This window comes from Orcinus orca, chromosome 2, assembly GCF_937001465.1.
Source record: "Orcinus orca chromosome 2, mOrcOrc1.1, whole genome shotgun sequence".
NCBI classification, from domain to species: Eukaryota; Metazoa; Chordata; class Mammalia; order Artiodactyla; family Delphinidae; genus Orcinus; species Orcinus orca.
In genome coordinates this window covers 116,874,705-116,893,576 of record NC_064560.1, presented here as the reverse complement: position 1 = coordinate 116,893,576, position 18,872 = coordinate 116,874,705, and the positions used below count along the sequence as shown (strand labels likewise).

At 38.8% G+C, this 18,872-nt stretch overlaps 1 protein-coding gene across 4 annotated transcripts in view; it reads right to left on the bottom strand.

Annotated features, from left to right (window-relative positions):
• INO80 (INO80 complex ATPase subunit) overlaps positions 1 to 18,872 on the bottom strand; it is a 123,546-nt gene that overhangs the window by 94,149 nt on the left and 10,525 nt on the right. For all 4 annotated transcript variants that reach the window (XM_004273978.3, XM_033435765.2, XM_033435766.2 and 1 more), the window contains exons 2-7: positions 8,160 to 8,345; positions 7,732 to 7,901; positions 7,573 to 7,640; positions 5,340 to 5,513; positions 3,031 to 3,151; positions 1,728 to 1,942 (exon numbers count right to left, since the gene is read on the bottom strand). In XM_004273978.3, coding sequence (XP_004274026.1) covers positions 1,728 to 1,942; positions 3,031 to 3,151; positions 5,340 to 5,513; positions 7,573 to 7,640; positions 7,732 to 7,901; positions 8,160 to 8,302 — 891 coding nt within the window. In that variant the 5' untranslated portion in view covers positions 8,303 to 8,345. The remainder of the gene's footprint in view (positions 1 to 1,727; positions 1,943 to 3,030; positions 3,152 to 5,339; positions 5,514 to 7,572; positions 7,641 to 7,731; positions 7,902 to 8,159; positions 8,346 to 18,872) is intronic.

The window sequence follows — 18,872 nt, the reverse complement described above, 5'->3', positions numbered from 1 at the left end:
CACAACTACTGAAGCCCACACACCTAGAGCCTGTGCTCTGCAAAACGAGAAGCCCATACACCGCAACAAAGAGTAGCCCCCGCTCGCCGCAACTAGAGAAAGCCCGCATGCAGCAGCAAAGACCCAACACAGCCAAAAATAAATTTTAAAAATTAAAAATTAAAAAAAATAATATCTCCCGGTTTGTCAGTTGTCTTTTTTTTTTTTTTTTTTTTTGCGGTATGCGGGCCTCTCACTGTTGTGGCCTCTCCCGTTGCGGAGCACAGGCTCCGGACGCACAGGCTCAGCAGCCATGGTGCACAGGCCCAGCCGCTCCGCGGCATGTGGGATCTTCCCAGACCGGGGCACGAACCCGTGTCCCCTGCATCGGCAGGCAGACTCTCAACCACTGCGCCACCAGGGAAGCCCCTGTCAGTTGTCTTTTGTCATGCAAAAATTTATTTTTATGTGGCCAAATTTAAGAGTATTTTTTTTATTACCTCTGGATATTGAATCATAGTTAGAAACTCTTTTCCTACACAAACGTTAGATAGAAATGCAGTCGTTTTATTCTAATATTTGTATGATTTCTTTTTTTTTACACTGAGATGCCAAATCCATTTGGAGTATATGTGTGAGATACAGACCTAATTTTATCTTTTACAAAATGGCTACCTAGTTGTCCCAACACCATTTATTAAAGGTACTACTGATCTATCTGCCCATTCATGTGTCAGTACCATACTGTTCTAATTGTAGAGATTTTATAGTATGTTTTAATGTTTGGGAAGGCTTTTTTTACTGTTTCCCTAGCAATTCTCGCATACTGACTTTTTCCACATTGAGTTTAGAATCATCTTCTCTAAATTCATAAAATATCCTGTTCATATGTCTATTAAGATTGCACTCAATTTATAATGAAGCAATTAACTGGGTAAAATGCAAACCACTGGTGAATCTAAGTAAACAGTATAAGGGGACTTGGTGGTCCAGTGGTTAAGAACTGGTCTTGCAAAGCAGGGACGCTGGTACGATCCCTGGTCACGGAACTAAGATACCACATGCCTCGGGGCAACTAAGCCCACACACCACGACTAGAGAGCCCACGTGCAGCAACTACAGAGCCCACGCACTCTGGAGCCTGCACGCCACAACTAGAGAGGAGCCTGCGCACCACAACAAAGATTCCGCATGCTGCAACTAAGACCCGACACAGCCATAAATAAATAAATAAACAAATAAATAAATAAATAGGGTATACAGACATTATTCCTGCAACTTTTAAGTTTGAAATTAGTATATCAAAACATTCAAGCAAATTAAAAGAGCAAAATGAATGCTTATACATGTTTTTCCTAAATCATTCACATTTTCTTCTAATACCTGTGATTATTCAGTAACATCCAAATGTTTATAAAGTCTAAGAAACACACGTCCATCATTTTATTTTAATTTCCTGCATTATGACCTATCAATTTGCTGTCAAATCTCTATTTCTTTATGTAAGAAAACTGCATTCCTCAAAGAGGTTTCCCTCCATTTTTTTGGCCAAGGAGCATAACACAACAATTATCTCATGTATTTTGATCAAATTCTAGAAAATCAGTTAACTGAAGAGAGTACTATTCAGGATTTTCCTAATTCCAAAAGATTAGTTTTCTTTCTGAACCGTGTGAAGGTATCTACCTCTCACAGCTTCTCTTTGGAGGGCAGGCAGAGAAAACATTCTATCTGGAGGCATCACTTACCTTTGGTAGTTCCTTTTTCACAATGCTGAGCCATACTTTCCTGCGACGGGCATTGAGCTGCTCAATGGATAAGTGCTTCTTCTTGGTGCCAGGAGGAGGTGCATCATGAGAGAACTTGGCAAAGACTTTGGTCTGGTGGTGGTGGCGACGAGGGGATTCTTCAGAGGAAAGTTCTTCATCCCTTCGCCTTTTTTTCTTCACTTTTTTCAACTTAGCTGCAAAGGAAACAGACTCTCAGAAGGTTGCATTTCTTCCCTTCCACAGGAGAAAGTCACAAAACAACCTCATCACTTTAAGAAAAATCAAGGTTCTTTTCTCATTCCACTGAGACTGGCAATGTTTCTCCTTTTATCTATTCAGGTCCATGAATATTCCAAGAAGAAGCTAACACTACCTCAAAAAAGAACACTGGATACTCCCTCTGTTTACATGAAAGAGAAATAGAAGAGAACCTAAGAACTGTATTTCTTTTGAACCCAACAATAGGAAAGGAGGCTTATGAAGTATCATGAGCTCAAGTCATGATCAGAGGAAGGAAACTTTTCTACTTGGTAGCAATGTAAGGTGACTAAAGAAAAATAACAGAGAAAGAAAAAAAATGCATTAACTGATATGACACTGAGACCTGTGAAAAGAAAACTGCACATGAAACAAAAATCTAGTTTGAGAGGGAGGGTGGAAGGATGAGAAAATACTGAGATAAACAAGGAGGATGTGGAAGAAATAAGGGAAGAAGGCTGAAAAGAGTGTTTCTGTACAGAGTTCATGCCTTTAGGGGAATAAAATCTGCCTAGTACAGATAGTCTAAAACTTTCCTTTCCTATTTCCTTCCTGACTTCCAGCTGCTTGGAACTCAGAGAGGAAAAGACATTTCCTGGCAAACGTGCAAACAAGCACTACAGAAGATCATCAGGAGGTGTCTATTTTAAATCACTACATACAGCAACAATGATAACTTATTCCAAATACTTCAGGTGACTCTACATACTTCCCTGTGTATAACTAACTTCTTTCTGTCCCAGAACATTTTCAATATTTGGAGAGTATGTAGAAGAAAAAAAGGAATAACCTAATTGGCTTAAATCTCTGGCAAAGAATCTATAATTCTCATGTCTTCATAATTCTAGAATAGATCATAAACCAAATACAAAATAAATTTAATACTATTTACAACTAGTAATCGGATAAGGGAGACTAGGGTTTTTCAGATAAAGCAAATTTCTACTACATGGATTATGTTCAAAGCCCAAACGTACCTGGAACTAAGAATGAGTAAAGGTAGAAGGCAGGTCAATATCCTCACCTTTAAGTTTCTTTTCTTCTTTGAATTTCTTTTTTTTGGGTCCAAGAAGGTGCCGTTGCTGCTCATAGAAAGGGTCATATGTGGAGAGCAGTCCTGCACTGTAGTATTGGTATTGCTGCAACTGAAATAGGCAAAGACAGTGATGTTTAGAAGGGCCTGTCTTTCCTACAGCACAGCCTTCAAATTATCTTTACTAAAGAAAGCTGATCCAGAGAAAAAACATAATTCCTACATACAGTATCCTTCCCACAAAGAGACCAATAAACGTTTAATACATCAAAGTGAATTATTTCCTTAACTTCAGAACAAAATGGGTTCATTAGCTATGCACATGGAAAGTTGTTGAAAATAACTTAAAAAAACAAATAAACAAAAAAAAAAAACCTTCATGATTCTGATTCTCCACCAGAATATTTACTTTGTCCTGACACATATTTATCATTGCAGAAAGGTCTCCTCTTCAATTCATCAACAAGAAATAAACCATACTTCTACTACCGATAGGTCCCCAGATTTACTAAGGTTTCTAATGCCTGCTTTCCCAGCTCTTAGCCTTATATTTAGTTTGAATAGTCCCCAGCCATGACAATTCTTCAATCTCTGAAGTCTTCTCTCTTCATTTCCCACTAAGAGTCTGACAATAATATACATAGTGTCTTTGTTACCAGAATTCTAACATATGAATAATCTATTTTTTTTCTGTCTAGAGAGTACTTAATCTTTTCAAACATTTCATTCAAATTGACCTCCAAAGCTCAAATTTTGTCTGACCTATTACTAACGGGTAAATACGAAGATAAATAAAATTAGATAGTCCACTGCAGAATCTCTTTCCTGAATTACAGGCAAATGAGTTGTTCAAAGACTGAAACTAGGATAGAAGAGTGACATGGAGAACTATTACAAGGTCCTCTGTTAAAGCATTCACACAGCTGTAAACTTAAAATCTGTGGACTTTCCCACATGTGGCTTTTACTTCAATTTTAAGAAGACCAAGTATTTTGAGCACCAACTGCCTTAGCACTGTACTTTAAAAAGGAACTCCTTGTCTAAGTCAAAAGTCATACATCTTCATACATCTTACTATTTATTACTTCTACAGGTTTATAACTTTTAGCATATTATTCAAAGCTTTCTGAACTGACTTTGGACCTTAACTAATTGCTGGAATGTTTTAGGTCTTCAAATATTCTATTGCTCATTATGTACAAAGTGCTACACTCCTGACAAAAATCAGAAGGCGTTTGTAACACCATTCAAATAGTTGCCACATAAAACTATCATCAATCTAATGTTAGTATGTGAAGAAAGGGAGTTTTTCCAAGATAGGAACACTTCCAAAGAACAACTGCATTAAAAAGCAACCACAAGAATTTTAAATGGTGCAGCTGCTTTGGAAAACAGCCTGACAGTTCCCCCAAAGGGTAAGCATAGTTTTATCATATGACCCAGCAATTATTTTCCTTGGTATATACCCAAGAGAAATAAAAATACCTGTCCACACCGAAAATCTGCACACAAATCTTCAGGGCAGCATTATTCATACGAGCCAAAAAGTGAAACAAGTCACTATTCATAGCTACAATCCATAAAACCCAAAAAGTAGAAGCAATCCAATTAGTTCATCAAATGATGCATGGATAAGTAAAACGCACTATGTCCATACAATGGAATATTATTTGGTAATAAAATGGAATGAGGTACTAATACATGCTACAACATGAATGAACCCTGAAAACCTTATGCTAAGTGAGAGAAGCTGGACACATGTTGTTCCATTTGTATGAAGGGTCTAGAATAGGCACATTTATAGAGACAAATGGTGGACTGATGACTGTCTGGGGCTGAGGGGAATGAAGAGAATGAGGCGGGGGAGTTCCCTGCTGGCCTAGTGGTTAGGATTCCAGACGTTCACTGCTGTGGCCCAGGTTCAATCCCTGGTAGGGGAACTGAGATCCTGCAAGCCACACAGCAAAAAATTTTTAAATGTAAAAAATTAAAAAAAAAAAAAAAAAGAAAGAAAGAGAATGAGGGGCAAGAGCTAAGAGAAATGAGATTTCTTTTTGGGGTGAGAAAATGTTCCAAAATTAGAAAGTGATGATAGTTACAAACTCTATGAATATACTAAGACCAACTGAACTGTGTACATTAAAAGGCTGAATTTTTTTGGTATGTGAAGTATATTTCAATTATCAGAACAACCACAACCACCACCTAAATATAAAGTTAAAATGATGTATTTTCAATTAATATAAACCAGAGGGTAAATACCCAGCATGAAAATCTGAGATTTCTCCTGAAACCCTTACCTCCTTGTCTTTACTATACTTATTCTGGTGAAGTTTCTTATATTTGTGCAGTCGCAACATATTATGAAGTTCTTCTCTGCTGAGATTGAGTTCTTCTTCTTCTTCTTCTTCTTCTTCATCATTGTCTTCACTCTGAGAATCTGCCTCACTGGATTCATCACTTAGCAGAATGCTCTGAAAAAGGGAGGAAATGGAAATGGAACCTCTGATATGAAGCAATTCCTTTTATAATCCAAGGGTTTTTTCCAGATCCCAAAACAATGACAAAAACAGCTGGAGGATAGTCATTCCAGTTTCCCTTATACTATTCTTTACCAATTCACCTAAAAAACAAAAAGATACCAATTAAACCTAGTAGTCACGAATGAAAGAGCGCCAAAACATGAGAAATGCTATCAACAGCAACAAGGCTAAATTTCACTTAGTACATATGCTACACATAAGGTAATTTAAATAAATGTCAAATACCAAGGCAAAAAACTAAACAAAACCTAAAAAGCTACTATAGGGCATAAAGATATAATACAGAAAACAAGCTGTGATGCCTAATAAAGGGGAAACAACCCCAAAATCCATTAACTGATGAATGGATAAACAAAATATGGTATTATCCAGATAACGAAGAATTATTCAGCCATTAAAATGAAGGAAGTAGTACCGACATGTGCCACAACACGAATGAACCTTGAAAACATTATGCTAAGTAAAAGAAGCCAGACATAAAAGGCCATATTTTATGTTTTCATTTATATGAAATGTCCAGGATAGGCAAATCCACAGAGACAGAAAACAGGTTAGTGGCTCCCAAGGGCTGGGGAAAGTAGAGAAAGGGTGACTGTTAATGAACAGAGTTTCTTCCTGGAGTGTTGAAAATGTTCTGGAATTAGATAGTGGTAATGGCTGTATTAACTTTATGAAAGTACTAAAAATTATTAAATTATACACTTTAAAAGGGTAGATTTTATGGCATGTGAATTACATCTCAATTTTTTAAAATGTGATGGCCAAGCATAAGGTTACTGCATTCCCAACAGTTTAAAACCTCATTGATGTGAAGCTAATCAGGGCTTTTCCACATGAGCGTTTTAAAGGGGCTGGTGATAAAAATAATAGACTACCTTTAAATTACTTTGAGCTCTTCATAAGAAAAGTATAAAATAGAGAAATAATTAGTTTCAATAAAAGAAATGCTAACCTTAATTCAGTCTAGCTAATGACAGTAATCTTGTAAGAGTATAAATGAGATTGTCACTGCCTTGCTTACAAACACTCCAACTGCTTAGCACTGTAACAAGAGTTAAAATACAAATTCCGTAACATAGTGTACAAGGCCCAACGTGATCAGCTAATAACCTCAGTTTCTACTATCCTCTCATTTACTGTGCTCCAGCTATACCAACCTCCTTTCTTCCCCAAACATACCAAGTTGCTTCCTTTCTCAGGACTTCTGCCATTGTTCCTTCTGATTGAAATGCTCTTATCTTAAACCTTCACATAGTTCCTTCTGATCATTCAGCAATCAGTTGAAATGTTACCTCTTTAAAGAAACTGTATTTATTTCTTATTTACAGGCTTACTCACTGCCTCCCTACATTAGAATGTAAGCTCCTCAGGGCAGGAACTCTATCTATCTATAATAGTATCTCCCAAGGCAGTACGTGCCAATCAACACCTGTTGAATGAATGAACTACTCAGTGACTAATAAAAAAAAAACAGATTAATAATCCTGATTACAAGCCAGTGAGAACAAGGATCTTATCTGATATATTTCTGTACTCCCTTGCTCAGTATAGGGCTTCATTCCCAAAAATGTTTGCTAAAATGAACTTCGTTGAGTCCTCTAGATTTTTCTCTATAATCTCTTAAAAAACCACACCCAGGGCTTCCCTGGTGGCGCAGTGGTTGAGAGTCCGCCTGCCGATGCAGGGGATACGGGTTCGTGCCCCGGTCCGGGATGATCCCACATGCTGCGGAGCGGCTGGGCCCGTGAGCCATGGCCGCTGAGCCTGCGTGTCCGGAGCCTGTGCTCCGCAACGGGAGAGGCCACAACAGTTAGAGGCCCACGTACCACAAAAAACAAACAAACAAACAAAAAAACCAACCACACCCAGAATAAAAGACTCATGTGTAGGAAAATCTCTGCCAATGTGCCATAATTAGTCAGTAACCTCTCCTTCTATTTGTAATTTTAGTAGGTTATTTGAATTATAAACATTCTGCCTTATCTCTTACCTTTAGCCACTTTCTGCTTTTCTTCAACTTAGAGAAGTTATATAAATTCCCTTTGTCAGATTTTGTTTCTGTGTAAAGAAACATAAAGAATAAAAAAATGAAAGGACACTTGCCCCAAAAGAACTGATAGTCCAAAGAGGGATCTCACACCACACTGACCTGACTGTAGAACTCCATTCAATGAATATGTGTTTAACATTCCAGAACTACTTGCTCCAGAAGTCTCACCAAGCAATGAATTTGGAGGTTCTTCCTTAACTTGTATCAAGGGATCCCCAGATTGGGGTAATAAAGGATTATTGTCATCCAGTCCATCTTCACTTTCATCACTATAAATTGAAGAATGGTGAATCCACAATAACAGCCGACCCAGCAAAATATTATAATTTATGGTTAGCAGACTGAACACTTTACAGAAGAAATTGATCCTCTGATTAAGCTGACTGTATTTTATTTGAAAGAAAGAAGGAAAAAAAAAAATCAAACATCCCAAAACCCATAAAAGATACTTTAACCATAAAATCTACAGGAATGATGGGAATCAGAAATGTGGTGAAACGTTATATTGGGAATATGGGATACCATACCTAGAAATATTCCTGTTGAAGATGGCTGATGTTTGTCGCAGGAAATGGTCCAACCGGAGGGCCCTCTCCAGGTACTGAAGATAGAGGGGCTTTGCCAGCTCAGTGAAGCCGCCACCGTCCCCGGCACCCAACTCCGAGGCCATAGAACAAATCTGTCTTCATGCACAAGGGTTTCCGACTGCACGGCTGCAGAATGGAGATAAGTAGTGAAAGATGAAATGCTATTCATTCTCCCTTTATTTTGCCTGCTTGCTATCAATATGAAGAGAAATCAGACCTTCTAGACACAAGAAGAGAATACAGCAGTCTACAGAAAGACCATGATGAAGTTCTTGTTAGGCATTGCCTCCTAATGCAAATGCAGACGTTAAAAGGATGAGAAAAACACCAAACTAGAAATACTGTCACCTGTCACAATGAAAATTCTTGATACTTTTTTGAAGCAGTGCCTTAAAATATATACTCAATTCTCTTTCATCTTACAATTAATAATTACTCACAACTATCCAAATCTGTACCACAAGTTCACTGTTGTACACCTCACAGAGGAGCACATGTTCTCAGCATCACCCTTCAAAACAGCTGCTCCCTTTTTCACTTTGTATTTACATTCATACATATGTGTGAGGTAGTCCACTTACAAGGGAATAGATATACTGGCAGAGTATTTTACAATCCCTTATAAACATGTCATATAGTATAAAGATTTAGAGATGATTTAGAAAACTGGAACAAAGAGAATAAAAGTGAGGGTGAGAAACCTGAGCATTCTCTTTGCTACCTTATGTTGTTAAGGACAATGTTAGACTAAGAACATCTTCACTAGAGAATCAATCAGTGTTAACAACCTTCCCCCCAACTGTCTTTCATGTAGCATCTTCTTCCTTATAACTGGTTATCTTTAAAGAGTTAAGGGGCCGAGCCAAGATTAAATAATGGGATAACACAGAGCAATCAGCCCATCATCTGACATACAGTGAGTACTCAATAAATAGTAAATTACTTGTAAAAGTTCATAATCTAATAAATTAAGGTATAATCTTTAAAGGAAACCAGAACATCTTTATCTTGAGTTGTCTTCTCTTTTTATTACAGATTTTAAAAATTTCCTAATACAATCTTTCTCCTTAAGAGAATGTTAAAAATTCTCTCCCAATTCAGCCACAGATTCAACATAATCCCTATTAAACTCCTAGTAGGCTTTTTTTTCCCCAAAAATTGACAAGCTGATTATTAAATTTATATGGACACACAAAGGAATTAGAATAGTCAAAATAATTTTGAAAAAGTACAGGGCTTACTCACTTATACTTTCTGATTTTAAATATATCATAAAGCTACAGTCACCAGGACAGTGTGGTACTGGCATAAGGATAACCACACAGACCAATGAAATAGACCTGAAATATCCAGAAATAAACCCTTACATTTATGGTCAATTAATTTTCAATGAAGGTGCCAAGGCAATTTCAATGGGGGAAAGGACAGTCTTCAACAAACTGTGCTGGACAACTGAATATATAACACATATAAAAGTTGAATTTAGGGGTTTCCCTGGTGGCACAGTGGTTAAGAATCCTCCTGCCAACGCAGGAGACACAGGTTCAATCCCTGGTCTGGGAAGATCCCACATGCCGCGGAGCAACTAGGCCCGTGAGCCACAACTACTGAGCCTGCACATCTGGAGCCTGTGCTCCGCAACAAGAGAGGCCACGATAGTGAGAGGCCCACACAATGCGATGAAGAGCGGCCCCCGACTGCTGCAACTACAGAAAGCCCTCGCACAGAAACGAAGACCCAACACAGCCAAAACTAAATAAATTAATTAATTAATTAAAAAAAAAATCTGCACAGTGACCAATGAAATAGGTCCTTTTCTCACTTTAAAAAAAAAAAAAAGTTGAATTTAAACCATTACCTCATACCATGCACAAAAATTAACTCAAAATGGATCAGAGACCCAGGTGTAAAACCCCAAAATATAAAACTTCTACAAGAAAAAAAAAAATCCTCATGACTTTAGATATGTATTTATAAAGAACTCTTACAACTCAGTAAGAAGATAACTAAAAAATGGGCAAAAGACTTTGAACAGACATTTTACCAAAGAGGATATACAAATGGCTTAACAGGCACATGGAGATGCTCAACATCAAAAATTGCAAATTAAAATTACAGAGGGATACCACTTTATACCCACTAGAACAGCTACAGTAAAAAGACAAAAACAATTGTTGGGGGAAGATGTGGAACTGAAACCCTCATACATTGCTGGTGAAAATGTAAAATATTATAGCCACTATAGACAAGTTTGGTAGTTGCTTGAAAATTTGAATATAGTTACCATATGACCTAGCACTTCCTCTCCCAGTTATCTATTCAAGAGAAATAAAAACACATGTCCACCACTCAAAGCCTTTTATGTGAATGTTCACAGCAGTATTATTCATAATAGTCAAAAAGTGAAATAATCTAAATGTCCATCAAATGGTGAATGGATAAATAAAATATGGCATGTCTGGACAATGGAATACTATTCAGCAATAAAAAGGAATAAACAATTGATACATGCAATAACATGAACGAACCTCAAAATTTTATGTTAAGTAAAAGAAGTCAGACATAAAAGACCACATACTGTAGAATTCCATTTATATGAAATATCCAGAAAAGGAAATCTATAGAGACAAAAGGTAGATCAGTGGTTCACTGGGGGTACAAAGGGGGAGTGACTACCAATGGATACTAGAGATCTTTTTTAGGGGAGGTAGAAATGTAAATCCACATTGTGGTGATGTTTGCACAATTTTGTAATTTTGCTAAAAATCACTGAATTGTACATTTAAATGAGGTGAATTTCATGGTATATAAAATATCAATCTTGGGAACAGTTAAAGAAAAAAGAGGTTAAAAAATACTTTAGGGCTTCCCTGGTGGTGCAGTGGTTGAGAATCCGCCTGCCAATGCAGGGGATATGGATTCGAGCCCTGGTCCGGGAAGAAACCACATGCAGTTCCATGCGCCACAACTACTGAGCCTGCATGCACTCTAGAGCCCATGAGCCACAGCTACTGAAGCCCGCGCACCTAGAGCTCATGCTCTACAACAAGAGAGGCCACTGCAATGAGAAGCCCACACAATGCAAGGAAGAGTAGCCCCTGCTTGCCGCAACTAAAAATAAAGCCCACGCGCAGCCTTTCAGACCCAACACAGCCAAAACTAACTAAAAAAAAAAAATACTTTAAATACTTTTTATAAAAGTCTTTATAAAAGACTTTTTAATAAAAGTCTTTTATAAAGGACTTCAATAAATTCTACTTTTCAAAATGAGACCTAACAGGTACCCATTCCAGAAGATTTCAAAGAAACTTGGTTTTAAAAATAAAGCAAAACTACCTTAGAGAATACATATAATTCATCTTGATACACATACATACAAATTAAAGCATATAAAATTGCTGCTTGGAAGATCTAAATAGACATTTCTCCAAAGAAGGCATACAGGTGGCCAACAGGAACACAAAAATATGCTCAACAATGCTAATTATCAGAGAAATGCAAATCAAAACTACAATGAGGTATCACCTCATACCCATCAGAATGGCCATCATCAAAAAGTCTACAAATAATAAATGCTGGAGAGGGTGTGGAGAAAAGGGAACCCTCCTACACTGTTGGATGGAGGTTCCTTAAAAAACTAAAAATAAAGTTACCATATGATCCAGCAATCCCACACTTGGGCATATATCCGGAAAAGACAAAAATTCTAATTCAAAAAGATACATGCACCCCAATGTTCATAGTAGCACTATTTATAATAGCCAAGACATGGAAGCAACAGATCAATGGATAAAGAAGATTCGGGGCTTCGCTGGTGGCGCAGTGGTTGAGAGTCCACCTGCCGATGCAGGGGACACGGGTTCGTGCCCCAGTCCGGGAAGATCCCACATGCCGCGGAGCGGCTGGGCCCGTGAGCCATGGCCGCTGAGCCTGCGCATCTGGAGCCTGTGCTCCACAATGGGAGAGGTCACAGCAGTGCGAGGCCCGTGTACTGCAAAAAAAAAAAGAAGATGTAGTATACATAAACAATGGAATATTATTCAGCCAGAAAGAGTGAAATATTGCTATTTGCAGCAACATGGATGGACCTAGAGATTATCATACTAGTGAAGTCAAATAGAGAAAGACAAATATTATATGACATCACTTACACATGGAATCTAAAAAATAATACAAATGAACTTATTTACAAAACAGAAACAGACTCACAGACATAGAAAACAAACTTATGGTTACCAAAGGGGCAAGGGACATAGAAATCAAATTTATGGTTACCAAAGGGGAAAGGGGGGAGGTGGATAAGTTTGGAGTATGGGATTAACAGATACACACCACTAAATTAAAATAGATAAACAACCAGGATTTATTGTGTGTGTGTGTGTGTGTGTGTGTGTGTGTGTGTGTGTGTATGTGAAACTGAACCACTATGCTGTACACCTGAAACTAACACAATATTGTAAATCATCTGTAGTTGAATGAAAAAATGAAAAAAAATTGTTGCTTGGCACCCTCCTAAGATTTTATTACAAAATAACTCATATTATGCTCAGGCTTCCCTGGCGGCGTAGTGGTTAAGAATCCACCTGCCAATTCAGGGGACACAGGTTTGAGCCCTGGTGCGGGAAGATCCCACATGCCATGGAGCAACTAAGCCCGTGTGCCTCTACTGACCCTGTGCTCTAGAGCCCGCAAGCCGCAACTACTGATCCTGCGTGCCACAACTACTGAAGGCCGGGCGCCTAGAGCCCGTGCTCTGCAACAAGAGAAGCCACCGCAATGAGAAGCTCACGCACTGCAACGAAGAGCAGCCCCCGCTTGCCACAACTAGAGGAAGCCCGCGTGACAAAAACAAAGACCCAGTGCAGCCAAAAATAAAAATAATAATAAAATAAATTTATTTTTAAAAATTGATATTATGCTCTACTTAATTTATCTGATAATAAAATGGTCCTAATTAAGGCGGTATGAAGGTATGACTACAAAGAAATACTGGGTGATTCAAAAGGAACTACTTTTTTTCTTTTTTTTTTTTTTTTTTTGCGGTACGCGGGCCTCTCACTGTTGTGGCCTCTCCGGTTGCGGAGCACAGGCTCCGGACACGCAGGCTCAGCGGCCACGGTTCACAGGCCCAGCCGCTCCGCGGCATGTGGGATCTTCCCGGACCGGGGCACGAACCCGTGTCCCCTGCATCGGCAGGCGGACTCTCAACCACTGAGCCACCAGGGAAGCCCAAAAGGAAATACTTTTTAAAATAATTCCTCAGTATCTGGGCTGCATAATAACATGAAGTCAAAACCAATTTGTCCAGGAAAGATCAGAGTTACTTGTATGGTCTTACAATGCTCAATGTGCCCCCTGTGACACCAAGTACACATCAATCCTATAGTCTGATTCTCCCAGAATCACCTCTGTAGCATATCACCATTGATAGTTGAAATAGCAATCATGAAATAGCACTTTCTTATTTCCACAAGGCTAAAGGAGGAGGTGCATGAAGTTCATGACATATCTCCACAAGAATAAGTCTTATGATGATATCTGGAGAGTCAAGGAATATTTTTAAAGTGTTTGATTAGATTTTTACTGTTGTAAAATATACATAACATAAAATTTACCACTTTAATCATTTGTAAGTAGAAAATTCAGTGCCATTAAGTACATTCACATGTACTCACACACCCAGACTACTGCTGCCTAATTTGGCTTCCCACCTCCAGGTACTTCTCCCTCTGATCCATCTTTGCAGCTACTTCCAGATCAGTATTTCCAAAACATCACTCTGATTATGTTGTTATCCCACAATAGCTTTCCAAAATCCAATGAAGTCTAAATTCCTCAACCAGAGATTCAAAGACCTTTATCATCTGGCTTCAAGCTACTTTTCCAATTTTACTATTTCCCTATACTTGACACAAATTAAGAATACCCTGAAAATGTCTCGTAACTTCCTCTCAGATCCATCCCAATATTCACGTGAAGAGCTCTTTAAAACTCCTCCAACCACAGGCTCTTACTGCCATTTCAAAGGATTAATACATGATGTTAGAGCAATTCACCATTGATTGGCCTGGTCCATACCCTGAACTCTGGCTCTTTAATCCTGATTATCCTGCAACTGGACTATGATCACCCTTTAGGTCCCCTGACTAAGCTTGATATCCATGGTAAAGTATCTGCCTTCAAATCATACTCAAACTTACCTACCTGTATCCATATATGGTCCTGGACTGAACTGCTTTGCACTCTCTAATTACTGCTATGCCTTTATGGATGCTGTCTTGCCCTTATCCTATGAATAACATCTCTGAAAGAGAAGTCTCACCAAGCTGAAATGAAATCCTTCAAAGACAAAATAAGTGAAATACACTGTTCCAGGAAACACTTTTAGATTATTCTTAGCTAAGACTATTCTCTTCTTTGAACATCTGCATGGTTATTTATGGAAAGCATGACACTTGTATGATCTTACAGTCAATTAACTGTATACATGCACACCTTAGCTCCCTTACTAAACAAACTTACTAAACTATTTGGGCAAAGAGTCCCTATCTCGTGAATCTATTTGGTTCTGATATTTACAAATGACCATATTAATTTGCTTTTCAAAGCACAGTCTTAAATGTCAAGGCTACAAAACTCTAGTTCTAATGTTACTTTCTGTATAAAGACAATCTGTAGTCAATGACCATAGGTCTCTACTCATATCCTGGACACATGATTTGGGGACAAAAGTTTAAATAAGACAAATCAAAAGATAACAAAAGTCGGGTAACTTAAGCAGAATGTGTTCAATCATTCATTATCCATCCTTGTTGAACAAGAATAGGAGACTGCATGAACTGAGTATCTTTCAGGGAATCCTCCTTAAAATTTGTCTCTCAGGCAAGCCTAGATAAATATAGGGAGGTGAGAGATCAAGGTGTTACTTCTACACAAGAACCTGAAGGACACCTGCGTCAACTGCCAATTCTTAGCTGAGGACAGAATTTCCATCTTCCTCCAAATGAAAAGTCTAACAAAGATACCCACTTGGAGGGAAATCCACCCTATCTCTGAATAGAGATGAGCTAAGAGGCACCGTTCAAACGGTAGCCTAGTCTAAGAAACTGTTTTTAGCTTGGATTTTAATTTTTTTTAATCTTTTTTTCCTAACAGCAATGGTTAAGAACATGATATATTATGATCACCTAATAAAATAGTCAGTCACAATTATGACCATTAAGTATCTGTCTTAAGACCTACACATTTAGACTTTCCATACTTAACTCTATTTTCACGTCTGATTTCTCTTTATAAATGCTACCCCAAATTGGTTTCATACCAATCATTTAGAGAAGCATTTCCCAAAGTTTGCTTCTCTGAGTACGACCTCAAGATATTAACAAATGACCATGAATATTAAAAATATTAATGCATTGAAGTCAGACTTAAGATTCTTTAGTCTTCAATATGCTAATGTGCTCTTAGTCTCTCTCCAAGAGAAATTCCCAACTTATTTGACCATTCTACAGCAAAATATTCATTGAAATATCTCAGAGAACAGCAGATTGAGAATCACTGAATTAGTCAGATATCTAAAGAGAGTTCAATCATAACTGCCTTTAAGAAGTAATTCCTGGCTTCCCTGGTGGGGTAGTGGTTAAGAATCCGCCTGCCAATGCAGGGGACATGGGTTCAAGCCCTGGTCCAGGAAGATCCCACATGCCGCGGAGCAACTAAACCCGAGCGCCACAACTACTGAGCCTGCGCTCTAGAGCCCGCGAGCCACAACTACTGAGCCCATGTGCCACAACTACTGAGCCTGCACTCTAGAGCCCGTGCTCCGCAACAGCACAAGCAACCGCAATAAGAAGCCCGCGCACCGCAAGGAAGAGTAGCCCCTGCTCTCCGCAACTAGAGAAAGCCGGCGCACAGCAACGAAGACCCAGTGCAGCCAAAAATAAAATAAATTAAATAAAAATAAATAAATTAAAAAAAAAAAGAAGTAATTCCTAAATTTATCAATACTAGCACAGAAAAGGCTGAGTAAAGGTACAGCTCTTATGGGAACAACTATAGCTTTAAAGCATTTAAAGGACTTAAGACAGTCTGTAGCAGGTTATAGGCTGTAGCTCACATAAAAGGCCAAGTATTAAGGTAACAAAATAACTGGCATTCCCACCTGCACTCCCCCATAACTCAGGCAATCTGTAACCCAAACCTATTACGACTGAATGTGATTTACTGAATCAGAGCTACAGGCTACACTGATAATTTGCAGAGCTATGGCACAAATAGTAGGATCAGGCCAAATAAATAAACTCCATAAGATTTTAAAAGACAGAAATAAGACCAAAAAAAGAATGGAGATGCTATTTTCACATGAATATTAAAGCAACATTTCACTCATTCAGCTATTCAATTGCTCAACTCTAAGTGTAGTGTAGAAAAACATATTTCCTTCAGAGAATTTAGTCTAATAGGGAATTTAAGGCTCAAACATAAATAACCACAATAAAAAGCACACATGGGAAGTCACTTAAGAGACATACAGATAAAGTGCCATGGGAGTTCAGGAAAAAAGTATTACTCATTGGGCTTCCCTGGTGGCGCAGTGGTTGAGAGTCCGCCTGCCGGTACAGCAGACACAGGTTTGTGCCCTGGTCCGGGAAGATACCACATGCTGCGGAGCGGCTGGGCCCGTGAGCCATGGCTGCTGGGCCTGCGCGTCCGGAGCCTGTGCTCCGCAACGGGAGAGGCCACAACAGTGAGAGGCCCACGTACTGGTTAAAAAAAAAAAAAAAAAGTATTACTCATGAGTGTCAGACTATGTTTAATGTTAAGTGAGGAATCTGCATTATTTACAAACACCTACAACTCTGAATGAGGAAACAACAGGTCAGGATATGGATCCTTCTGTATGATCAAATGAACAGAAAATGAGAAGTGTGATGCATACAATCATCTAAAATTTAATGCTTCCAACTCCCCACAAAGAAAAGCCCATGCCTAATGGCTCTACCAGTGAATTTTACTGAACATTTAACGTAGAATTAATACCAATCCTTCACAAACTCTTCCAAATAACAGAAAAAAAAATTCTATGACACCAGCATTACCCTGATTTCAAAACCAGGCAAAGACATCAAGAGAAAACTACAGTCAGCCCTCCATATCCACAGATGCAGAGCCCACAGATATGAAGAGCTGACTCCACCATTTTATATAAAGGACTTGAGCTTCCACAGACTTTGGTATCTACAGGAGGTCCTGGAACCAATTCCCCATGGATACCGAGGTATGACTATACAGACTAATATCCCTTTTAATATAGACACAAAAATCCTCAACAAAATACAGGTGACCCTTGAACAACATGGGGGTTTGGGGCACTGACCCTCCTTGCAGTTGAAAATCCACATATAACTTTACAGTCAGCCCTCCATATGTGCAGTTCCATAACTAAGGTTCCATATCCACAGTTCTGCATTCATGGATTCAACCAACCATAGATGGTGCAGTAAGCAGTTATTGAAAAACAATCCACATATAAGTAGACCCATGCAATTCAAACCCACATTGTTCAAGGGTCAACTGTATCATATGCTGAAAGCAACAGCATATAAAAGGAATAATACACCATTACTAAGGTAGAATTTATCCTAGGAATGCAAGGTTGGTGTAATATCTGCAAATCAGTCAATGTGCTATACTGCATTAAAGCATAAAACCCACTTGATCATCTCAACAGAAACAGAAAAATGCTTTGACAAAATCCAACACCATTCCAAAATAAAAACACTCAACAAACTAGGAACAGAAAGGAACTCCCTCGGGACTTCCCTGGTGGTCTAGTGGTTAAGACTCTGCCCTTCCACTGCAGGGGGCACGGGTCTGATCCCTGGTTGGGGAACTAAGATCCCACATGCACACACGGTGCGGCCAAAAAATAAAATTAAAAAAAAAAAAAGGAAGAGAACTCCCTCAACCTGATAAAGGACATTTATGAAAAACTCATGGCTAACATCAGACCTAATAGTGAAAGACAGAATGCTATCCTCCTTAAGATCAGAAACAAGACATGGTTGTCTGCTTTCACAACCTCTATTCAAAACTGACTAAGGGGCTTCCCTGGTGGCGCAGTGGTTGAGAGTCCGCCTGCCGATGCAGGGGACACGGGTTCATGCCCCGGTCCAGGAAGATCTCACATGCCGCGGAGCGGCTGGGCCCACGAGCCATGGCCGCTGAGTCTGCGCGTCTGGAGCCTGTGCTCTGCAACGGGAGAGGCCAAAACAGTGAGAGGCCCGCATACCGCAAAAAATAATAATAATAATACTAGATCGTTTAATCCTCACAGTAATTTAAACCGTGTTCTCATTTTAGTTAGGTTAATTAACTTGCCCAAGCTAGAATTAGAACTCGGATGTATTATCAGTGACTCAAAAGCCCCAATTCTTCACCACCCAATTCTTTACCACAGACTCTGCTATGATAAAACAACAAAAAGACTAGGGTGACCCTACCTCCTAGTTGGTTTGCCCAAGACAGTTCAAGTTTATGCCTGTTGTCTGAAACATAATTACTAATAGTCTCTCTCTTCTCACTTCCAAAAGTATCCACGTTTTGTTTGAGTACATTCCTGTTAGAACAATAAATTTTTGGTCACCCTACATG